The following is a 25,733-nucleotide window of genomic DNA, read 5'->3' as shown; positions in this document are numbered from 1 at the left end:
TTTACTACCTGTGGAGGATATTGCAATCATAATCTAATTTAACATTATTAAGACTGACCATAACTAAATTTCAAAACCATTCATCAAACTTTCATCAATATTTACAGGATCTGTACAAACTCAAAACACACAACATAAATAATGAATGAAACACTATTCGGGGCTCCAGACTGACTTTTTCACTGGTAGCATCAGTACGACCAAATTTCTCATTTTGTTGTACCTCCCACCTGGTCACACACAGAACATATGACTTGCTGAACATTTTCTCATTGAGAGACGCTACGATTTACTGATGCTCCCTAAACGCCCCACATAGCAGACTGCTGTAGCTGCTGTTTAGTGGCTGTGGTGTGCTCAGACAGGTGTGTGACCAAAAATGACTTCAAAAATAATAAACTAGGGCATTCTCATGTCAGATTTATCCGAGGTTAAATTCCATGTATTCTACATGCTGCTTCTTCTATGAGTGGAAAAACAGCCTTTTCTCTATTGACAGCATGGCCGATTCATTAAGCCGTCATGACAGTAGATGTCATCTAGTAGAAGAGGAGGGGAACGGCCGTGTGACGGTGTCAGAAAGAGCAGTCGTAAGAACGTCGAAGGACAGTTTTGATATCCATTTAATATTGTGTTTGAGAACTACTTTTTCTCTGGTCATTAGTAGTGGGGCGGCGCCACTGCACCCTGTATTAACCAGCTGCCACTGCAGTCTCTGCCCTTTCATCCATTTTAAAATGTTTACTGTTCGTAGTCCCTCTTTCGAACCTCCTGATCTTAATCTATTTTTATCTTTGACTTTCTCTTCAGTTTCTCTCTTAACCCCCTTGTGTGGTGTCGTCCTTTTAACCAGCTTTTAACTAGCTATCCATTCTGTACATTTTCATTTTTACAGTGTATATTTACATGTGTTTGCATGTACTTTTAATTTATTATTGAGTTTTTACCTGTGTTTGCCCTGTCCTGCCTGATACTTTACCTGTATTTTATGTTCTACCTGTCAAAACATTTTGTGAATTGTTGTTCTTAAAGGTGCTATACAAATAAAGCTGTTATTATTGTTGTTGTTGTTGTTATTGTTGATATTATTATTATCGACCCTGTTGTTGTTATATTGATTTTATTAAAATTGTTATTGTGTCTATTATTATTGTGATTATAACAGTTGTGGTCCACATTAGTACTACTATTAAATGTCATTACTATTGTCATTACTATGATTATCATTGTTGTTGTTGTCTTTACAATTATGATTGCATCATTATTATTTTGTGATTGTTAGTGTTGTTTGCTGTTCTCATTTCAAAACGCAGTGAACCTGTAAACCTCTGTTTGTGATTCTGTTTTCTTTGTGGTGTCATGTTGAAGCTGCAGCGAACACCTTGTCTCAGATTTCAGGTTTGACAAGTTCAGAAAATATTTAAATCAATCAAGCTTTATTTAAACTCAGACATGGTGAATCAACTAAAAGAAGAGCAGAAGTGAAAATAGGTCAAATCAATAATCTGAGGATAAAACTGAATTATTCCAGGTTGCAGGTGTGCAGTTAGTAAAACTGCATTATTCAAGTTATTTAAAAGATTGTGTAGCTGCAGTGTAATCCGGTGATTTGTACATGTTCAATGAGGCCCTGCTTGTTTTTCGTAGGCCAAACTTTTTTCAAGTCTTCTTTTCAAAAGAAATTCACAGATCCACTTCTCAGTAACTCGTCTGCTGTTTCACCTTCACTTCCCCAAACAATCTAGCTTTGATTTTTAGCAAGAAAAAGAAAGAAAAGGAACGAAATAAAAGGAAAAGGAACCAAATAAATCATGTGCTCAGGAAACTCTGGCAAAAATTATTCAGAAACAAACGTAACTTTGCTTCTTTTAAATGTTTCTGTTGATTGACTTCTTCTATCCTTCCTGACCAATGTTACTGACATTGCTGTGTGATATTGAAGGTGATTGAGCTCCTCTCACTGCTTTTTGTGTCTGTACAGTTTTGTTTTTCACAGAAAGTAATTAGGTCTGAGGACACCCACGCTGACAGTTCATTGTTTTAAACCTGAGAAATGTGTTGTCGTCCTTGATGTGCACTTGACTCAGCTTTATCCTGAAGGACACAACAGTGTAGCTTAGTTGTTTAATCAGGAAAAAACCAAACGTTCTTTTAATCCTTTAATCTGAACCTCAAAATTGTTGGAAGGTTTAAAAGACTTGACAAAAATAAGACTTTCAACTTTCCAATGGTCCTTGAACTACTCATTATCTGTGACAGTTCAAAAACAGAACCAAATTTGAGCCGAAGGTCACAATATTTCATTAAAATCAATCATTCCACGTGACTTATTCTTAAAAAAATCACTAAAAATAAACATTTTGCTGTAACCAGATTCTGTAAAAACAAAAGATTCTGAGGTTTTCACTGGCTCAGTTGTGACCAACAGTCCTGATGACAGAATTTCAGACAGTTTTCAGGTGAACTGCAGGCTGTGTTTCCACAGAGCAGAGAGGAGACAAGTCTCATTACACGTCTCATTTAAAAGTTTGCCAAAATTAAAGCATTTGTTCTAACCGGATTCTGTAAAATACAAACAATTCTGACCTCCTCATTGCAAATGGAAAGCATTGTCTGACTGAGCTTTGGTCAACAGCCATATGACAAAAAATTCAGGGACTTTTCGACTGAACTGCAGGATGTGTTTGAAAGGAGCAGAAAGGAGACAAGAATGGAAACTAATTTAAACAACAAATAGTTTAATATCTCTGATATGTAGAGTTTTTTTGTTTTTTTTTCCCCAGTGTTGGTAACAGCTGTGGACACTTGGTAAATGTTGGACATGTTGATTCCATTTTTTTATGTTTTACATTTTTGGAAGATAAATAATTATTGAAATGTTTCTTATTTTCTGATTTCTGTTATTCTGACTGTATCATACTGCACAGAAGACATTCTCTCTCCTTCTGGTCATGGTTGTATTGTTTCCATAGAGGTGCAGGACTTTATATTACAGTGAAAAATGAGCCCACACTGAGGAAAAAGGCTTAAACAGTGTTGGTGTCATCTGCTGAAAACATCAATATTCCAGTAAATGTGTGGTTCTGACCTGTGAGGATGATGTTCGGGACGTTGTGTCGTCCGTCGCCACCGCTGCTGTAGTTCTGGTTCTGGTTGTTGAGCAGCTGCTGGTCTCCTGGATCCTGCAGCTCCAGCGGGCCCTGGCTGTTGGAGGGAAACTGGCTCTTGATGATGTTGCTGCAGCCCAGACCGCCGTGGTTCAGGGAAAGACTGTCGCCCTGATTCTCTGCTGTGAACTGGACCAACAGGGCAGCGATTATAAAACAACGAACCGCACAGGGAGGATGTTCACTGAGTAGCTGTCAACTATTCAGACAACTAATGAAGAAAAGGTCCTAAATCTGTGGTTGTAGCATCTTAAATGTGAAATTTTCTTGGTTTCTTTCCTCCTCTGTGACAGGAAACTGAATATCTATGGCCTAAACAAGACATCAAGACACTGAAGCCATGGACGTCCAAATCTGTTTGAATGACAATATCTCAGGAACTGCTAAAGATAAAAACCTGAAATTTTCATAATATGTAATACTGGACAGATAGATCAAATAATCTTTCATGATGGGTGAGTTGAATTATTTAAGGAAAAAAAAGGTTGAAAAGTCCTATTTTTGAACTCATATTTACAAAACATTGATAATGCGGAAGTCAACTAGTGATACTTCCTAAACCGCATGTAGCTGCATGTCACAATAATACAAAATAGAACATACAGTATACTTTTATTATGAAATATTTGGTGACAAAAGTGGAAATAAAGTTATTTTTGTTGAACTTTCTGAACTGCTTGAGTAGCTATGAAAAGTTGTACCACAAAAACAAAATACTGGTAGATGGTCTGATCCGAGCTTTAAACACTCTCTAAAATTAAAAATAACAAAATATCTTTTTAAAATGTCATGTCAATGTCATGATGACAAGTAACAGAGAAAATTTAAGGATTTTCTCTTTAATAGTTCCTGAGACACTGATGTCCAAACAGCCTCAAATTTCACTGTGTGGAAAAACCTGCTGGGAGTTTGTAGATGAGGAATTTTTAAAAGTGTTATATTTATTTTTTCACATCAAGAAGAAGCCTGTACATCGACAGTGCTTTCTTGTTTGTATTAATTTTTTCCTGATGTTCCCCACATTGTTGCACGTTTCCCTTTGCTGCTGTGACACTGACACACTTCCTACAGATTGATCATGTTCCTGCTCTGACTTGAAAAAGACTGAAAAAGCATCATGGATGAATTACAAACTGAGTTGGTGATAAAATATGCAAGATAACACTTATGTAGCCATTATTAATTACTTAATTTCTTCAATACTGATAGCAGAACTGATAGCAGCGAGGCTTACTGATCCTACAGTCTTTAATAATTTAGTGTAACAGTTTAGTTTAATACAGAGTTTTATCCGTAGGAGCAACGTGCATCAAAGAGTTTACAGTCTGGATGGAGAAACCATCCACAAAGAGGGAATTAAAGTGATGATGTTTGATCTCGTCGCCTCCTGTTGATGAAGTTAAAGCAGCTGTTAGTAGAAGTTACCTGCTGGTTGGATTTCCCTGTGAGCTGCAGATTCAGGTACGGATCATCCAGCAGAGAGTTGAACAAGGCATCCTGGGAAAAACAGAAAGACAACAGCTTGGTCACACAGCAGATTGTCCCTTCAGCTTTAACCAGTGTTGGCTTTTGTTCTGAAATTACTGATGGATAATTCCATATAAACTCAACCAAATCTGCAAAGATACCCCCCTGACCTCCTTAAAATCACCTCATTATTTATCTACAGCAACTTCAGTATATTTCATGAAGTCATACAAAGTTTCACCTTCATACTATGAATATTTTCAGAGTAACAAAGCCCTAAAATACACAGTGATTAGTTGAAATCTTGCATCTTTATTTTAATTTTTCCATCATCTCTGAGCCTCATAACTTCCTAAGTACAGGAGATAGAAAAATGAAAATGTCAGGGCAGCATAAACATATTTGAAATATTGCAACCAAATCTATTGGTCAACACAAGTTATAGCAAATGAAAGGTTCTAATATTTTCCTATATTTTGATCAGAGGCTCATTCTTTAGCTGATTTCGAGTCATTTTGGAAAAGTTTTGAATTGCTTTGGACAGATTTTGAGGCATTTCGGAAAACTTTTGTCATTGTGGAAACACTTTGAAGAAGTTTTTGTCATTTTGAAGATTTTTTTGTTATTTTGGATACACTTTGGGGCATTTAGGGACTTTTTTAAAAAAAAAAAATCATTTTGAAACCATTTCTTGGTAATTTTGAACAGGTTTTGAATAGTTTTGGACAAGTTTTAAATCATTTAGGACACATTTTGGGTAATATCAGGAAAATTTTCAAGTAATTTGAGTATCTTTCTGACAAGTTTTAAAACATTTTGGACAAATTTTGAATCGTTTTGGACAGGTTTTGAGTCAGGAGACAGACACGGTCATTTTTTGTCTTGTTTCTGCTTAGTGTTCAGTTTTTGTCATTTTGTGTCCCATTTTAGTTGTTTTGCCTCTTGTTTGTGCCGTTATGTGTGTCGGTGTATGTCATTTTGTGTCTCATTTGTTGTTTTTGTCTCATTTGTCTGGTTTTGTATCTCGTTTATGTTGTTTTGACTCATTTTTTTGTTTTGTATCTTATTTTTGTCGTTTTATGTCCAGTTTATGTCTCTGTAACTGTCTCTACTGATGGGCTCTGACGAGGGGAATTTCAGTTTGCACTCACACGGGATGAAAACAGTTACTTGACCCTTTTTCTGTTCCAACATTCAGAACAAAAGGCTGAAAAGGATCGTGCTGACGGCTGCTCATTAATCACCAGCAGTGTAATCTGTGTTTGAATCCTGAAACATTAGACGGTGTTTGTGTTGACTGAGGGGCGGATCTGATGTCTCTCAGCATACAGTGACTTCCACAAATAACTTCAGGTGCTGTTTGTCTCTCAGCATTACATCAGAGAAGGAAGGTGACACCTCCTCTAATCTTCAGTGTCAACTTTCCACATGTGAGCCTGTTAGTCTGTTAAATAGGAGCGTCTTATTTTGTTGTTTGCACCGTCACATGAAAAATAAAGTAGCACACAGTCATATAACAAGGTGGCACCTACAGACACGTAGCTGTGTAGAAACATGTGTACAACATGCACAACATCAGTGTGAATGATTCAATCAGCTAAACCCAATACATTTCCACAAACTAAAAATACTGCGACGACATCGGAAGGTGACGCAGTGTTTCTGGAAGAGACCAAAACAGACGTTTGCAGCTCTGCTTTGTAATAATAAATGTTGAGCTGTCCTCAGATACTCTGAATCATTTCCTGACAGAATGAATGCTTAAAAACAACAAGAGAAAACAGAAATATTTCAGTCTCTTCTGACTCATGCCGCAGTTTCTAGGGGCATCAGTTACTTTATGTTTTCTGACTTTGACACAGAAATCTGCAGAACAGGGCTGATTGAGCTCTCATAACAGCGTCGACAATCCGATATGAAGTAAGACAAATTAACTCAAAGCACATCAAACTGCTTCATGCAAAAGAAAACAGTTTTCATTTTCCAGGACTAATCTACAAGGGAAATCTGTGTTTACTCTGATTTAAGGCTTCTTGAATACACCGAGTTAGTTGACATGCAAATTTAATATGTGCACAGCAAAAATGAGCAAAAACAGAAGAGAACACTGAGAATGTTCAAATTTCACGCTGCACAGTTAATGGAATATTAATCACAATTAAGATTTTGGCTTGAACTCCATGTAGATAAAATCAGACAATAGAACACCTTATTTCTTTCAAACCAATAGCTTGTCCAAAATGATTTAAAATTTGTCCAAAATGACAAAAACCATATCTAAAATGGCTTCAAGCTTCTTCAAAATTACTCAAAAAAAGTCTAAAATGACTTGAAACTGGTCCAAAAATGTCTGTTTCTCCACCATGTATTAAAATTTGTTCACAATGACCCCAAGTCCTTCAAAGTATCTTGATACTTTATCAAGTTACTCGAAACGTGTCCAAAATAATTCAAAAATTGCCAAAAGTGACAAAATGATGCCCAAAAAAACCTAAAACCTGTCTCAAATGAATTGAAAGTTCTCCAAAATGTCTTGAAAATGATTCAAAAATTGTCCGAAAGGACTAAAACTAAAAAACGTCTTAATTAAAAGTGATTCAAAACTTGTCCATAATAACTCAAAAAGTGTACAAAGTTACTCAAAACTAAATGACAAAAAAACTGACCAAAATGATTACAAACTGCAGAAAAATAATCATGTCAGGAAGATGAAAATATCAAATATCAACTGTAGGTAAAAATGAGACCTTTCGGGCTGCTGCTACAGCTCAACCGGTTGAGCTGGCGTCTCATGTACTGGGGCTAGAGTCCCCGACGCAGCAGTCGTGGGCCATTTGCTGCAGGTCCCTCCCCGATTCTTCTCCCCACTTTCCTGTCTCACTCTCTACTGTCCTATCAAATAAAGGCAAAAAGGCCAAAAAAATAACTTAAAAAAAAAAAGAAAAAAAAAAGAGACCTTTCATTAGCTCTGACTTGTTCTGACCAACCACCTGTCACACATGCTGGTATGAGCCTTGAAAGTTTACCATTCAGGGTATTATAATGGAACCAGTTGTTTCTGTCTGAGCTGTAGTTACTCACATTGTACAGGTCTGTGGACAGGTTGTGGCTGATCTGCTGGTGCTGTGGGAGGCCTCCAGCCCGCTGCTGATGCTCCGCCTGCTGCTCTGTCTCCTGTTTGACTTGGCACAGCGAGGACGTCTGGATGCACTGGTCTAACGTGCTCTCGCTCTTGATGCTCGCGGTGTTTCCCTGCAGTCCCATCGGCCTCTGCTGCTGCACAGAAACACCCTGTTAGCTATAGGCGACAAGAGCCTCTCTGGTCTTTCACTGGAGCTGCTGACCTACCGTTCCAAAGTGCTGCTGCTGCTGCTGCTGCATCTGCTGGTTACGCAGGTTCTGCATGTGGAGCTGCTGCAGCACCTGCGACTGCTGCTGCTGCTGTTGTTGTTGTTGTTGTTGTTGTTGTTGCTGTTGTTGTTGTTGTTGTTGCTGCTGCTGCTGCTGCTGCTGCTGGGCGTTGGGTCGCGGCTGCTGTAGGCGGTGCAGCTGCTGGTGGTGGCCCAGAGGAAGGGGCTGCTGGCCGGGCTGGGAGCCGGGCAGGCTGGGGACAGGCTGGTGAGAACCTGGCTGGTGCTGGTGGGACTGGCTGAGCGGGTACGGAGGCAGCCTCTGGTCCAGAGGCAGTTTGCTGGTGTCCAGAGGGACGCCCTGCGGAGGGAGGAGGGAGGTTAGCAACAGGCATCATCTGGATACTAGAGCAGCAGGTTTAACCCTCGAGTTAAACTGCGTAACAGACGTGAACACCAAAACTCGTCTGCAGGTTTGAAAGGTATGTTTTTTGTCAGGGAAAAAAAAAAGGAAAAGTTGTGTTTTTGAGGCCTGCATAAACCTCAGTTACAAAAACTTCTCTTAATGTCATTTTACTGCAGAAATTGTTTTTTCAGAATTCAAGCTTTTGCCTCATTTTTTTTGCACATTAATTCATCGGGTCACTAATGTGGAAGCTGCTCTTCAACCTCAAAACCCAGCAGTGGGATTGAAAGGCATGACATCTTTTTTTTTTTTTTTTAAATCACCAAAGTGGGACCATTTTTCAGGCAGAAACTGTAAAATGACAAACACTTGTCAGATTTGAAACATTCCAACCAGATTGTAGAAAATTAACCAAATCTGAGCTTAAAAATTGTGACACTTCAACAAAATCATGTTATTCTACTGATCAACTTTAAAACAATGATGAAACCACATGGTGTAAAAAAAAAAAAACACAAAGTTTTGAGCTCCGTGATGCAACCGTTAAGACACGACTGGCTCAACTATGAACAACAATCAATTAAGAAAAATCAAGAGTTTTCGGGTGAACTGCAGGCAGTGTTTATACAGAGCAGAGAGAAGTATGGAAACAAAAACGGAAATAGATAAATATCTATCGTATGTAAAGTCACCTTGACACCTGTGAACACATGGAAAAATGTTGTACATGTTGATTTTGGGTTTGTTTTTTCTTTCATTCTAACTGTCATACGGCACAGAAGACTTTATATTACGCTGAAAAATGAGCCCACAGAGAGTAAAACACACAAAAAACCCACCCAGAAACTGATGCATGGAGTTTAGAAGGTTAATGTTTTTGTTTTTTTTTTAAGTTTTATATGCTATATTTTAGCACTGTTGCTAAACACTGTTGGAGTTTGCATGTTCTTCCCGTGCAGCGTGGGTTCTCTCCGGGTTCTCTGGCTTCCTCCCACAAGGTCCAAAAACATGTTGAGGTTAACTGGTGATTCTAAATTGTCCGTAGGTGTGAATGTGAGTGTGCTTGGTTGTCTGTCTCTAAGTGTAGCCCTGTGATAGCTGGTGACCTGTCCAGGGTGTCCCCTGCCTTCGCCCTAAGTCGGCTGGGATAGACTCCAGCCCCTCACGACCCTAATGAGGATTAAGTGGTGTATAGATAATGGATGGCTAGATAATGGATGGATGGATGGATGGATACTATATTTTACCAACAATTTATGTCACACTGAATTATTTCGAGCTACCTATACTACCTTACATTAACTCAGTTTGATTAATAAGATTAGGACAGGGAAGGGGCTCTGTAGCAGCAGAAACGAGTGGAAGGAGATCTATCATGTTTATCTGACTGTATTTATGATTAATTGAATTCTGTTTAACTTTAAACACCAATAAAAAGGGTTAAACAACACTTCTAACAGTCCTGAAACTGTGGACTGGCATGGCAGACACCCCAGAGTTTCATCACTGTTTGCAAACTGCATTAATCAGCGTATTTGAGTGAATGCTGGGTTTCAATGTGTATCAGACACCTTCCTGCTGCCGTACGGAGGTGTGACGTACTTGCGTGATGGAGGACAGTGTGGGGGAGATGGTGGGGGAGAACTGCTTGGAGTGATGCCTCCGTGACTCCCCTCCCATGGGCAGGATGAGCGGTGACAACTGGGCTCGTCTACGTGGCGACGTGCTGAGCGACGGCTGGCCCTGCCCACCGAGCAGCGGCGAGTAGGACGAGGAGCAGGAGCCAGAGCCGCCCACGCCGCTGCTGTAGCTCGGGTTGCTGCTGGACACTGACTGGAGGGAGGAGTTACTGAGGGACGAGTGCAGTGATTGGCTGCTGAGGGACGACGGCAGCGAGGGGGAGGAGCTGAGAGACGACTGCAGTGACGGGTTGCTGAGCGACGAGTGCAGGGAGGTGGAGCTCAGGGAGTTGGAGAAGGAGTGGCTGCTCAGCGACGACTGGATGTTGGGGTTGCTTAGTGATGACTGTAGAGAGGGGTTACTGAGCGTGCTCTGTAGAGACGCCAGAAGACCTGAGGAGACAAAACACAACAGAGAACTATGACACATTCTGAACAACATCCAACCTCATGGAGGAGCAAGCCGAATAAATTATTCTGTAATAAAACGTGCAGTCTTAAGACCTGCAGCTGAAACAACAAAAACAAGTCATTTTATCGCAAATCATCACATTTTTAGTAATTTAAGTAATTGATATTTCTCATCATGTCATTGATTCAGAATCAAGGTTCCTTTTTTCTGGTTTTTGAGTTCATTTTGGAGATGTTATGAACTCTTATGGACAAGTTTTGGGTTATTTTGGATGACTCGAGTCATTTTAGACAGCATAAAACTAAAATCAGTTCTTTTGTTCAGCACTATTTTTTCAAACAAGCACTCAAGTCACATTGGAGAAGCTTCAGGTTATTTTGGACAATTTCTGAGTCATTTTGGTAAAGTTTCAAAATATTTTGGACAAGTTTCAAATCCCTTTGAACAATTTTTGAGTCATATTGGACAAATTTTGGATCAATTTGAAGACATTTCAGGTAATTTTGCACAAATCTTGAGTAATCTGAAGTTTTTGGTTCACAGGTGTGGACTCGCTTTGCACAAATCTTTAGTCATTTTAGACAAGTTTTGAGTCATTTTGAAGAGATTTCAGTAAAATGTAACGTCATATAAATTTACAATGTAAAACAGTGACTCCTCACACTCCTCTGGATTATTTATAGTAACTGTGACAGCACTTGTATCCTCCTGCTTTACAGCCTCATAAAGACAAATTGAAGACGTTCCAGGTTCAGGTTCAGGCGAGCTTTAACCTGCTGACTGCCTCATCCTGCCTACGGTCGCCTCACAAGCGATAAAACACCACCACACTTTCCGACTGCAGAAAAAGAATCCTCCCTCCTCGCTCGCTCTGAGGTTAAATTTAGCCAAGCACACCCCCCTCTGTTTCATCTTGTCCGCTCTCACCCACAGACTTCCTCTGCTAACCTTCACATTAGTCACTCAGCTTAGGCTTTTATCCACACAGACAGTTTCCAGCTCAGGGTTTGTCCGAGGAGAACGCTGCAGAAACTACGCTCTCAACAAGCCATCTCTTTATCAACAGAAACTCACCTTAAAACACAAGTGAAAACAGAAACAGACAGCTACAGTATAAAAGGTCAGTCGAGTGAGACGGTTTCCAAAGGACGACACAGAAATGAGAATTGTTTTCTACATATTTTTAAATCAGAAATGTCACAGTAACAGCAAAGAATTAACAGTGAATTAAGCATCATAAATCCTGCCTTTTTCTTTCTGTAATAAGTTATAGAAAAACTACTGGAAACACATCCAAAGCTACAGTGCAGGTCAAAAGTTTCTTTTCAGTTTTCATTACAAGCAAATTATTATTATTTTTTTAACATGGTTGAAAAAAATTAATTTGTTAAACTAAAAAAATCTAATTCTGGGATATCATAAGTACAAAGAGCACAACACGTTTACCTAACACGGGGTTATATCGGAGATTTTGTCATCATTTTGTAGATTTTATTGTTACTATGATGTCATAAAAATGTCTACAGAAATGAACTAACACCTACATGGGTTTGATTTTTTTTTAACAGCATTTGTTCAAAATTATATATATATATATATATTAAAAAAAAATAAATTTGCCAAAAGTAAACCATGTGTTCTAAGCAGATTCAGTAAAACAAACAAAAAATTCTAAGCTTCTTGGTGCAACCCAAAAGCCATAACAGTCACACTTATGCAGTCACTTATTTTGCATTTTATATCTTTAATGATTTGACATTACTTAGAAGAAATCTGACTTAACTTAGACATGAAAGAGTCTTTTTGGATATTCACATTAAAAAAGCCTAATTAAATTGACCTTAAATCAATGTTGAAAAGCAATAAAAGTGGAAAACGTCCAGGAGGGTGAAGATATTTTATAGGTATCGTAAGTTATTAGTCAATCAATAAATCACAGACTCCTCTGAAGCAGCCTACCTGGTGAGGGGTGGTGGAAGCTGCCGTTGCCTCCCGGTGTGTTGGCGGCGTTGATGCCCAGCTGGGTGAGGGTGGAAGCCAGGTTCCCCGTGCTGCTGCCCCCACTCAGAGAGGAGGACCCTGGGTATCCGGGCTCGTCCTGGTCCAGCGGTGTGGGCAGCGGGGACGGGAAGTGGAGGCTAGACAGGTCGGGCAACGAGCCGCCGGTGTTGAGGGCCGAGGGGACGCCGTGGGCTGGCGTGGACGGCTGCTCCGGGGACGTAAAGATGCTAACAGAGGAGACCGAACAGGTTTACAGCTTCCGGACATGACAGAATTTATGATGAGAGAGAAACTCTCCAAAAACAACGCTGACGCCACTTTATTTATTCTATAATTAAACGTCTGTCTTCTTTATTTTAACACAATAACAGTGAAGCACCTCCAACTGCAGATCTCCAAGGTTAAAGGAAAAAGGCAACATATGATTTATGATGTCTCACTTCAGGACAGGGAACACAAAGTACCAGAGGGAGGAGAGAGGCGCGTTGGATTTGAGCCTTTTTCAAAGAAACTAATCAAATTTCAGGCCACACCAAAGAAGTGGTTACGATACAATGCTGTGTGTGTTCAGAGATGTTACTCACTTGATGCCGGGAACTTCACAGGACTTCGGCCGGGACGACAGCAAAGGCAGCTGAGAGAGAAAAACCAAACCGAACTGTGAAAGTAATCAGCTATTGTTTTGAATAACTAAAATCTGCAGAGATTTTTAAAATCATACTGAGACTTAGTGACAATATAGCTCTCTTTGAGTTTTTAAAAAAAGCATTTCAGGTGTAAGGTCACATCTTTTCAAAACAGGTACAGTCTCACAGACACAGACAGACACAATGGCTTACAGCAGATCCAAATGATTGAATGGCTCCAGCAGAGTACACATTTTTAATTATTGAACCTTAGAAATGGGGGAATAAAAGGTGCACATTTTCAAACAATGGTAGTATTGGGGCCTCAGAAAGTTCCTGCAAGTGTATATATATGGACGGATCTCTAGCTTCTACTGAAAATACAGTCTTTGTTTGACATTTCACCAACTTTTGAGACTAAACATCAAATGCATCATCTAATTCAAAGCAAATAAATACACCTCTGGATGACTTTGGGATTTCTATGGGAGAATTGCACAGAATCAAAACATGGTGTTAACTACCACATACTAGTCTTAACAAACACATAAATACAAACATCCACTAATTCGTGAAAGTTTTTTAGTGTAACAGAGCCTTTATAATGAGGATTAAGTAAAAACTACAGCAAATTAAAGAAATAACAACAATTTTGTTACCTTCTTGGTGTCCCAGGGTTTGAGCAGCTTTCCCTCATCCAAAACGTTCTCCTCGATGGGGGGAACCGGGTACGGAAACACTGACAGACAAAGAATAACAAGACTTTGGATACGACTGATTCCGTTTCCAGTGTTTTAGAAGCTCTGCACCCGTAGAAACATTCAGTGCAGCGATGCTCGTAAAGCCCCTCTCTGGTCAGAATAACAATCTGACTTCTAAAATTTTGACTAGATGCCATGTTTACACAGTCAAAGTGTTCTGCTGGAAACCAGACGATCAGTTGACGACAGCTGCAGGTGGATTTTGTCGATCAAATCACCTGAAAGCTGCTTCAGTGGAAGGATCCAACACAAGTCATGTCTTTTTTAAAGCAAACACATACTATTTTCAAAACATTGTATTTTATTCTGTAGAAATAGATATTTGCTGCATGCATTTATGTGGTTCTGGCAGTCATTAAGAACCTCTAAAAAAGGTCATTCAAGAGGTTCGATAGGTTCTAATGGTCACTGAAGGGGCCCTACGTGGGCTTTAGCAAGGTCTTAACGGTGACGGAAAAGGTTCTATAGGTTGTAATGGTGACTGAGAATGTTTTACAGGTGCTTTATGCAGTTCTGGTGGTTATTAAAAGGTAGCTAAAAGGGTTCTATGGGTTCGAATGGTGACTGATGGGGTCCTGAATGTGCTTTATGTAGTGATTAAAAAGGCAACATAAAAGGTTCTACAGGTTCTAATGGAGACTGAGGGGGTCCTACAGATGCTTTATGAAGTCCTGGTGATCATTAAGAAGGTATTATGGGTAACATAAGGTTCTGCCGGTTATAATGGTTACTAAGGGGGTCCTGGATGTGTTGTATCTGGTTCTGGTGGTCATTAAGAACCTCGTAAAAGGTAATTCAAGAGGTTTTACAGGTTCTAAAGGGGACTGGGGGGGTCTTAGAGGTGTTTTATGTGGTCCCAGAGGTCATTAAGGACACTAAAAAGGTTCCACGGGTTCTAATAGGTTCTAATAGTGACCGAGGGGACTGAGGGGTCCTACGGTTGCAAGAACAGAGGTGCTTTATGTGGCTCTAGTGGTCATTAAGAAGGTATTAAATTGACAGAAAGGGTTCTACAGATTCTAGTGGTCACTGAGAGGGGAATAGAGGTGCTTCATATGGTTCTAGTGGTCTTAAGAAGGTATTGAAAGGGACATAAAGGGTTCTACAGATTCTAATGGTCACTGAGGAGTTCCTATCAAACTTTTAAAAAATCACTTTCCAGACATGGATTAAGCCAAGTCTGAGACTAAAACAGAAATGAAATGCAGATGTCCACTGAAACAGGTTTTTAGCCCAAGATTGGGCTAAATTCATGTTTAGGAAACTGAGACAAAGGGTTTAAAATGATGGTCACAATGACAGACAAATACATCTGCTGTAAATACAATGTTAGATCTTTGAAAATCTGTAAAAATGTGTGAATGTGTTCGTGTTTAACTCACTTCTTCTGGCCTCTCCGTCGCTCTGACCTGCAGCATCACAGAAACAGACAGAAAGACACAACAGATTCACTCAGACAGAAACATCGGCTTCAGTTTACATCTAGAACATCCTGATTCTGCTGGCAGCACAAGGAAAACCTTTTTCTATACTCAGATCTTTATCCTGAGGAGCCGATCAGTCAGACATAACTCAGCTTTCACTTCTGTTATTGAGGTTTGAAGAGGTCACATCAGATGAGAGACTCTCCTCTAGTCAAACTCTAACACAAACCCTTTTCACATACAGAACAAGCTCAACTGCTGCTTCTCATTTTTAAACGAGACAGACGGTTGAATAACAGCTTCTGAATAACAGCTACAGATTGAAACAGCTGTTGATTAATGCAGGGGCTTTTCCTGCGTCAGAACGTTCTTCCATCTACAGACAACAAGTTGTCTGTAACTTCAATTAAACAGTTAAATAAAATTTGTGTGTGTGTGTGTGTGTGTGTGTGTGTGTGTGTGTGTTTATTAGCTTGCTTTTGGTCTGTTATGAATTTAAAAGATTGCCCAAGGAAGTGGAACACACGTCCATCAACAAACAATCAAATAAATCAACAAATTAAATAACATTTGCTTTTTCCAGAGTCATCAAGGCTCATCTTAAGTCAATATAAAAAGTGCAGAGCGACGGAAATTAAACCTAAGTTCAGTTCAGATAATAATGCTTTCTTTTAAAAGATCATTTTTATTGCAGCAGATTTGTCCGTCTTCGAGTAATTTTTCTGTTTTTTTTTCTTTCTCAGCCCTAGAATGAACTTTTATCAAGCCAATCTCCATTTGAAAAGGTTCTGATTTGAACATTTATTCAGCAGATTTCAGATCTTTCCATGAATTTCTGTCAGATTGGTTTTCATGTGATGTTCAGTTGGAGGTTCAGTTGAGTGTAAAAATAGTAGAACGGAGTAAACAAAATGATCAGCTGATCGCAGCTAAGTAATGAGTCAAAGTGGAGCTTTATCAAATAATCAGTTTGAGTAATTTTTTAAAATAAAAATACTCTAAATTCTGTCATTGCAGCTTCTTAAATGTTAATATATTCTGGTTTCTGATGCATATTTTTCACCATTTTCTGACATTTTAGAGACCAAACAACCCACAGAGAAAATGGTTTAGTTGCGCCCCTTGTTTAGAAATCAGTGAATTAGTTTGAGTGGTTCTTTAATAGGGGCTGCATTTTGTTGGCCTAAAATACAATCAGAGCTGATGCAGAAGGCTTTCAAGTTACCACATCTTTAATCTCAGTGTGTCCCATCATTTCTTATCTCCTGATGCTGGTTGTCAAACTTGTACTCATTCATGTTCCCTGTGTTGTGTTTCTGAGTGGGTTTTGTGCAGTCAGCTGTGGGTGTTTGTGTTTCATCGAGCTGCCTCACCGGTGTGTCTAGAGCTCTGGGGGGTGAGGGTGGGTCCTCCCGTGGTGAAGGGGTCTCCTGCGGGAGGGTTCATCACGCTGGTGTGGAGGGCTGAGTCGGAGTTGGTCCTGGGGGGGGCCACAGACACGCACAGTGTTAACGGAAAGAGCCGGCAAAGGCTGAAGAAAGTCATCTGAGTCTTGGATCCGCAACACAACTGACAACAGTGTTTGTTTCATCTAACCAGTTAACTTTCCCCAGATGGTCCAAGGAGGTCGGTTCAGATTAGAGAACAGTCAGCATCTTATTTAATGCCAATAAACACCGAAGGCAACTTTTATTTTCAACTACAGCTACGAACCCACTCCGAAAACACTGTAGCGTTAACCCTCTAAACCCCACAGGTCTGACAGCCTTGCTTTGTTTAAAAAAATTAAAAAATTAAAAATCTAAATTTATCAGACAGAAACTGTGTAAAGAAAACAGACAAAAAAACCCCAGAAAGAATCACAAAGATTTCAGCTTTCAGATGGTCCTTGAATGTTTGTTTGTGACACACAGATCCAAATCTGAGCTTAAAATCTGGAAATTTCATCAAAATTTCTTTAGTCTACATGATTAATTTAAAAAAATATATTAAAAAAAATAAAGCAGTGGCAATAACCAGACTCTGTAAAAAAAACCATGATTCACCAAGACTGACTCGGATGTGAGCAGCAACAACTTTTTCAGGTGAACTAGAGGCCGTGTTTCCACAGAGCAGAGAGGAAAATAAAACATACTGGATCGATAAAATAAATGCAGCATGGCTTAAAAACGGTATTCAGAGGAGAAAGTTGTTGGAAGATACATTCAGCATGGTGAAACATCTTTCTAGAGCTGATGTGTGGAGTAGAGTGCTAAAGTTAGTAGAGGCTGTGAAAAATGAAAACAGTTAAATATGTATAGTGTGTGGAGACAAAAGGACATCAAAGAGACACAAAACAACAAAAGGGAGAAGCGAAACAAACAAAACGAGACACAAAATAATTATAATCAACAAAAACATGACACAAAATGATGGGAAGGAGACAAAAAAACAATAAAGAGGATAAAATAACCACAAAGAGCCAAACTGTCTCAAACTGACAGGAAATGACAAACTCAGAATCTATAGAAGTTCTAAAAATGGATGTTGTTAAATATCGATACAAGTCTCCATTTTTTCCAGTGTTGATAACAGCTGTGGACATTTTTGGTAAATAAATAATGTAAGAAAATGTAAGAGGTACAGGAGTTTCTACTGCAGTGAAAAATGAGCCCACAGTAAAGAAAAATGAGACAGAAACAGGGTTCAGGTAGTTAAAAGATAAGAAAGAACTGCTGAATTTACTTTCAGTAAGTGTTGGTTTGTGAAGATGCATTCAAGCATAAAAGAGAGAAAACCAACACTAGAGAATAATGTAAAACAGCAGGTTAAGGGAAATGAAAGTGAAAAGGTGAGACATGGGAGGAAGGAAGGAAGGATTTTAAAAAGTGTAGGAAAGGAGTGTTGATTCAAAAAATGATGCAAAGAAAACCTGATTTCACCCAGACATTTTAATTCTCTGTAGGACTGGCTCCCACGGCGGCAGGAGTAGAAGAAGAAGAAAGTAAAGGGAGGTAGAAGAAAAGGAGGATGAGGACGGTTCACCTGTTAAGTGCAGTGGTGGGGAGACGAAACAACTGGCTTTTGTCCCCGGGGAAGTTTCCAGACCAATTCCTTTCAGTGATCGACAAGAACATAAAGTTATTCTCCACCGGCGGACGGGAAAACATTGGAAAGAAGGCAAAAATGGGAACGCAAGACGAAGAAGTAGAGCATGGGCTCTGAAAGCAAGCCGAGGAAGATGGAGGAAGGCAACGAGCGAAGGGCAGAGGGAGGCCTGATGCCACGTTTATATCAAAAGATCAATATTTGATGATCAGCCAGTGTGCATGTTTAGGACTATGGACTGTAAAAAAAAAACATAAGTCTTTGACTGTAATTTGTTTGAAATATCCATCCATTGTCTGTACACCACTTAATCCTCACTAGGGTCATGGGGGGCTGGAGTCTGTCCCAGCTGACTTAGGGTGAAGGCAGGGGACATCCTGGACAGGTCGCCAGTCCATCACAGGGCTACAGACAACCAAGTACAATTTGGAATCACCAATTAACCTCAACATGTTTTTAAACTGTGGGAGGAAGCTAGAAGCCGGAGAGAACCCACGCTGCACGGGGAGAACATGCAAACTCCACGCAGAAAGATCCTGGGTGTCCTCACTGGGACGCAAACCGGCGACCTTCTTGCGGTGCTAATCACCGAGCCACCTTGCAGCCCTTGTTTGAAACAATTTACTGATATTTTAAAGATTTTACCTGTTTTACAGGTATAATTACAGATATCAAGTAAAATCACAAAAAAGTATTCATTTACATGTTTACTGTAAAAATAAATAACAAACAAAACAAAAACAAAATGGGGAAAAAATGTTTGCATCAAAAATCAATACTTTTATAAATGGCAATTCGTCCTTTTACAGTGTGTGACTTCAAAAGTACAATGTTCTATTGTATCTATGTATCTACATTGCATTTGCCGATACTTTGATAGTTTTTACAGTTTTAGAACGTTACAGGATTCCACCATTTTTTACATACTTTTTCTGGCACTGCTAGGTTTTCACCACTGTTTTAATAAAATGTTGTTTTTTTTCTTTGTAAACAATTTACTGTTATTTTACAGGTTTTCCCTGTTTTGCTAAATAACAGACAATATGTATTATTTATTATATTACATTATTAATAATTGTCATGTTGACTGCAAAAAAACCAGACCAAAACTGTAAGTAGCATCTACATAAAAAAAATCAGTATTTTTTTTTTCTTTTATGTTTGACTATAATATGTATAATAAGATATAAGAAATTGCAAAATTTGTTTTTAACTGTTGTTTTACAGTTTTTCACAGCTTCAGTTTAAATTACAAATAATATTGAGTAAAATCACACCAAAAAAAAAGCATTCATTTCTATTTTTATTGTAAAACCTACAGAACAAGCCAAAACTGTAAATACTGCCAACATCATGATAAATTATAATGCGAGACCATAAAGTTACATTGTATTATTGTATTTAATTCAGCCAAAAATATATTTCTTTTATAGATATTTGTTGTTATTTTTACCAATGGTATTTATTCTGGCTTTGTCTTTTTTAAAGATTTATTTAAGCTATTTTTGTGTTTTACTTACATTTTCTGTTGCCTTTAATGCATTTACCTTTACATGTAATAGTTTATAAATTTGACTTAGTTTGATTTTTAATAATAGGACAGAGTGGGGGCTCTGCTGGAGCAGAAACTGTATCTGCGGGTCACTACGTTTTGTTTGAAAATTCAGATTTATAACCTTCAGCAGCACAGAAGAAGAGTGCAGATGCAAACACAACTGGACAGATAAACACTTCCTGATTTAAAAAAAAAAACAACCAAAAAACCCAGAACTCTGCTGCTGATAAAACAAACTTAGAGTGCAGGCTGGGTTTATGTCTCTAACAGCAGAAAGATCTGTTGTCGGTCAGCGACCTGACAAAGTGAGAGCGATAGATTTATTTAGGAAACAGCTGGAGGTCATCTGCCAGCCTCAGTGTGTGTGTTTTGAGCTGTGGATCGAGGCCAGGCTCTCTCTGAAGGGCCGCTTTTGTCTTGTTAGAAGGAAACCACAAAGAGCTCCAGCAGGCAAAAATGAAAGCGACTGGCAGAAAACACATGAGAAAGCCAAGAAAATAAAATAAAAGAAGAGGCAGATTCCCATAAGAAGGAGCAGGGAAAGAGAAACAAGACGTGACAGCTTTTCAAACCCGCTCAGGTTTGCAGAGACACCGGCTGAAGCCAGCTCGGCTTCATGCTAGTTTTTCAGGAGGTTAGTTGGAGGATCAACCAAGACCTTTGTGACGCGTCGGTGTCGCCTCATGTGGTTCTAATTTAGTCAGAAAGACACCGCGAGGCTGCTGGGAGGTCGGTCCTTGCTCAAGGACACTTCAGCAGCAGAGATCTTGCTCTGTTTTAACTGGATTCTGACGCTGCCTTTTAGGACGCTGCAGGTTAAATACAGTCGATACCAAACAAAGCGTTCTTGACACTCTAGAAAGCCACATATAGGCCACAATTTAGTATGTTAAAATAGAAATAAAATGTGGGCTACAATAATCACATTGGAAAAACTATTTTAAATGTAACTTTTTTTTGTTTTTAAGCAACAGGTATTTTACAGATTTTTCCCTATTTTGTTAATTACAGATAATATTAAGTAAAAAAAAAAAAAAAAAGTGGCCAAAAGAATTTCGATTGATGAGAATTTTTTATTCCCATCAAAAATCTGTATTTCTATAATTAATTTTTTATAATGCGAAATATGACACTATTTTAGTGTATTTAAATCAGGAAAAGTTATTTTACAAATATGACATTACTTTCCCAGTTTTTGAACATTACAGTATTCCACCATTTTTTTTAAACATATTTTTCCCTAGCTTCGTTGCTGCCAGATTTTCTCCACTATTTTAATGTTATTGTTTAATTTATTTTCTTTAAATAACAAAAGGAAAAAAGTTTTTAAAGCAGCATTCAAATCTTTTTTTCCCAAGATGTTACTGAGGCCTTACATGACTTTTATAAAATGCTACTATCATGTGACGTATTCACAAAAGGGGAAACATTGTGGTTTTGATGATGTTGTTGAGTGAACACAGTAAAGAATCTATGAAACATTCCTATGATGTTACATGATAGGATCATTCCGCATGAATTCACGGACTCAATTTGACAGATGTTTTTTTTTTAAAGTGGTGAATATTGGTTGAGTTGACCATGTGTAAAATTTGGATTCATAGGCAACATTGGTTTTTGAGTTCTAAAATTCTTAAAGAAGGCGGAGTCAAGACGATTTTTGCAGCGTTTTCTTTACCTCCAATCTGAGGAGCAAGTGCCACAATTTGAATTCTGAAATTTTGCAGGCTCATTGATAAGTGCATCTGGTCTTCAATGGTTCAACCCTGCACTGAATAGAACAATACAAACCAGTTATAAATATATAGTATGCAAATTTGGTCAAAAAATCAGTTGTTTGTTTTTTTATTCCGATACTCCCCCGACCATAAAACCTTTATTTTTCACCCTAAGAGGTAGATTTGTTCCCCCTCTGATTAGCCCCAGTAGGAGCTTTTAAAATATAGAGTATGGTGCCAGTCAGAGGCAGGAATAGAGGAACGTTTTTAGACTCCTCTTATCTGTACCTGTGCGTCAGACATACCTGAATTTCCCCTAGGGGATTAATAAAGTATCTATCTATCTATCTATCTATCTATCTATCTATCTAGACTCTCAGCAAGTTTCCTGTACGCAGCCGGTTATCAACAAGTTCATCCTCTGATCTGAGGCTCTGTATAAATAAACCTGACTTTGAACGTCTGAGGTGACACAGAGGCTTCAGAAGCTCTTGGCAGCAGCAGGAGACTCAAACAAGATACTCTGGAAATGAACAAACAGGCATCCCTATGGACAGCCCTGTCTCCATGGAGACAGGCAGCAGGGAGGCGAACAGACCTTCTCCAGCTGGGGTCGGGCGGTGGCGACAGGTAGGCCGAGTTGTACAGAGAGTTGTCCACCTGAGGAGGCAGCCGGTTAAGGAGACAAACACATTCATCAAAACTTCTTGTTTACAGCTGAACAGGACTGACGGCTGCTGGTTTCACTATGATTCTGAATTTCTCATTTTCCCTCTTCTCACTGAAATCCGGTGAAATTTTCAAAAGTAAGAGCTAAATAAACCCAACACCACGTCTGTGCCAGGACTTCAGACCACAGATTTTACCAGCCTGATCAACAGTCTCCTTCACACATTCACACTTTCTCCTGCAGCTCCACAGAACAAACTGTTTCAGGAACATGTTCTCTTCTTTTACATTTTCACTGCTGTTGTTGCTCACAACTTCCCATTACATGAACCTGGTGACGGTTTGGTGTTAGGCTTGTCTTTGTGTTTCCAGCGTATTTTTAATTCAGTAGTTCAGAATAAAGTGGGTAAAAAAAACACAAAGACAACAACCAGGGAGAAAAATGAACCCAAGGAGATGCAAAACAACCATTAGGAGACATAAAGACGCAAAATGACGACAAAGAGACACAAAATTACCCAAAAAAAAAGACACATGGCGACCACAAAGACACACAAAGCAACCACAAGGAGACACAAAATGACCACAAAGAAATGCAACACGACCACAAAATGAAACAGAACGACCATTAAGACACACAACCACAGACACAAATAACCACAAAGAGACACAAAACAACCACAAGGAGGAAAATTACTGACCACAAAGAGACAAAAAGCGACCACAAACAGATGCAACACGGTCAGAAAGACACACAATATGACCACAAGAAGACACAAAACAATCACAAAATGAGACAAACCAACCATTAAGAGACAGAGAACGGTCACAAGTTGAGACAAATTGACCACACAAGACAAAACAACCACAAAGAGAAACAAAACAGCCAGAAAGAGACACAAAACGAAGACACTGTAGATGTAAACCTTAAAAAGCTGAACTGTCTAACAGCCACAAGAGAAGACATGTGGTGCCTCATCAATATATACTTCACAAAAGTGACGTTAAACAAATAAATCAGAGTGACAGCGACTGAAACTCAGGATAACTTTTCATTGTCAGATGTTTCTTCGAGGCTCAAAAATCCTTCCACTCAGCATTAAGTTCACCACTGAGGCTGCTGCCGCCTCATTATCCATTTAATGTAGGATGGAGGGATCCACGTTTGGAGCATCTCTGGAACAAAAGCCTGCTGTGTTGCTGCTGCAACTTCAAACCAGATATTGACACGAGGACATAAAGCATGTTTAACACAAGATAAAATGTCTGCACGGCAGGGCTGATTCACAGAAACAGACACACTTGAAGCTGCTGCTCTGTTGTTTAAAATCACATAGGGAAAATTACACAAGGATTCATCCACAGCTAAAAATAGTCCCCAACAAATGCAACTTTTTCTCCCATCTGCTTATTTAGAAAAACATATAAAATTTGCAATATATTTCTGAGGTGTTTTTTAGCTACCAAAGGGAGCTGAGAGCTCCAGGACACCTGACGTTCAAGTGAAGGATACTTGGCGGTTGCGGTATGGTCGGACTGGCGAGATGAAGCGGCGGTCCCTCTGGACTCGCTCCACCAGACCGTGATGCCGAGTCGATCGGTTGGACTCCAGAGTGGAGGGAAAGGAGCCCTGAGACACAGAGACAGTCAACAGTTGTGTTATTTAGCATTACATTTTCGATGCATCTCAGTGGAGTATAAATTAGTGACAAACATTAGACAACACAGACAGAAAAACAACCAAAGTAACATATTCAATGTATTTTCACAGAAATCCGACTGAGAGTAGTTTTAGACGAGTTTTGCACTTAGCATTGTACGGTTTTGGATTTGCATTAGACTGGTTGCAGACTGGGTCTTGGACTGGTTTTAGTCTTAGTGTTGGACTTGGTTTGAACTTGTCTTGGACTTTGTTTTGGACTGATTTTCAACTAGTTTTCAACTCGTTTTGGACTTTCACAGGTTTCAGACTTGATTTCAGACAATCTTTTCACTAGTTTTGAATTGTTTTACATCAGTTTTAGACTGCTGTAGACTTGATTTGGACATGGTCTGAACTGGTTTTATAGTTGTGTTGGACTTGTTTTGCACTAGTTTTGGACTGGTTGTAGACCTAGTTTTAGACTGGCTGTAGACTTAATTTTGGATTGGCTGTAGATTTAGTTTTGGACTGGTTGTAGACGTAACTTTAGACTTGGTTCAAACTTGGCTTGGACTTGGTTTAGACTTTGTTTTGGACTGGTTTTGGACTGAGTATTGGAATGGCTTTAGACTTAGTTTTTGATTGGTTGTAGACTTAGTGTTGGACTTGTTATTGGTTTCAGACCTGATTTTGGACCAGCTTCAGACTAGTTTTTGTAGAGACCTGAGACGTCTTATGGCAGTGACACAAATTGGTCCCGTCATTCGTGTGGATGCAGCCTTGAGAGGCTCCACAATAATCTGAACGTCTACGTCAATCCATAAAAATCAACCAAATTTGATTAATGTGAATCAGCAGATCTTTTAATGTCCAATAACTTTTGTATATTTAATGAAGCAATGCAAAATCTTACCCTCTATACTCCGAATATCTTTAAAGTTACAGGCCCTTGAAGCACAAATGCACAAATATGTTTTAATTTACTTTTTTCAGCATTTTTGTGCCCTCAAACCTTCATAAGCACAGAAGAGAGATGTACGAAATTTTCAAATTGGTGCATAAAAACTCACCACAATTAAGAGACTGAAAAGCTCGTAAACCTGCTTCCATGTGACAACTTACAGATAAGGATCAGCCATAAACTGCTTCCTGACAGAGCTGACGCAACAAAACAACTTCTAAGAAAATGAAAATCTGAAAGAAGCAGGCTGGAAGAAGCCAAAAGCACCCCGATGCCTGCTGCCAGATTCATTTAATCTTGTTCTGAACCCAGAGACCGAGGAGGAGGACGAGGAGGAGGAAGAGGAGGCCGACAAATGGACACTGATATTGATGACAAACTTCCATTACAGAATGAGTTTGGCTCTGCTGGGAAATACTGATGACTCAGAGGAGCAGATCGAGATGACTCAGCACAACGTTCCTATTCAGCAGATTGATGAGTCTGACCTGCTGTACGCACTGTTATAAGAAGCTCTGTAACGTTGCCCATCAATGAGGTTATCTGACTTTAAAAACAAATTTTGAGCTAAACTTGTCTATAAATTACAAATCAAAAGACATCAGGATTCAGAATGAAGATTAAGTGAGAGATGGTAAGAGCAGAACAAAACAGAAAGCAAAAACAAAGAGCGTGGTGTTGTTCAGTCACCTGGAAGTCCTGAGGGTTCCTGCCGATCTGGTTGACGTTGGGTAGCGAGCCGCCGTAGTATGGACCCTGACTCCGGGCCAGACGGAGCTTCTGGGCCTGCAGCTGCGAGAAACACAAG

At 39.2% G+C, this 25,733-nt stretch overlaps 1 protein-coding gene across 1 annotated transcript in view; it reads right to left on the bottom strand.

Moving 5' to 3' along the window:
• LOC103370072 (CREB-regulated transcription coactivator 2) overlaps nt 1–25,733 on the bottom strand; it is a 45,989-nt gene that overhangs the window by 7,114 nt on the left and 13,142 nt on the right. Inside the window, exons 2-17 of the mRNA XM_008298986.1 lie at nt 25,616–25,717; nt 23,836–23,952; nt 22,252–22,313; nt 18,318–18,386; nt 16,667–16,773; nt 15,252–15,278; nt 13,768–13,847; nt 13,067–13,116; nt 12,441–12,709; nt 9,993–10,462; nt 8,247–8,345; nt 8,154–8,210; nt 7,983–8,063; nt 7,716–7,910; nt 4,593–4,664; nt 3,089–3,296 (exon numbers count right to left, since the gene is read on the bottom strand). Coding sequence (XP_008297208.1) covers nt 3,089–3,296; nt 4,593–4,664; nt 7,716–7,910; nt 7,983–8,063; nt 8,154–8,210; nt 8,247–8,345; nt 9,993–10,462; nt 12,441–12,709; nt 13,067–13,116; nt 13,768–13,847; nt 15,252–15,278; nt 16,667–16,773; nt 18,318–18,386; nt 22,252–22,313; nt 23,836–23,952; nt 25,616–25,717 — 2,065 coding nt within the window. The remainder of the gene's footprint in view (nt 1–3,088; nt 3,297–4,592; nt 4,665–7,715; nt 7,911–7,982; nt 8,064–8,153; nt 8,211–8,246; nt 8,346–9,992; nt 10,463–12,440; nt 12,710–13,066; nt 13,117–13,767; nt 13,848–15,251; nt 15,279–16,666; nt 16,774–18,317; nt 18,387–22,251; nt 22,314–23,835; nt 23,953–25,615; nt 25,718–25,733) is intronic.

This window comes from Stegastes partitus, unplaced genomic scaffold, assembly GCF_000690725.1.
Source record: "Stegastes partitus isolate 25-593 unplaced genomic scaffold, Stegastes_partitus-1.0.2 Scaffold1368, whole genome shotgun sequence".
NCBI classification, from domain to species: Eukaryota; Metazoa; Chordata; class Actinopteri; family Pomacentridae; genus Stegastes; species Stegastes partitus.
The sequence above is the reverse complement of the archived record's forward strand: the minus strand, read 5'-3'. Positions and strand labels throughout refer to the sequence as shown.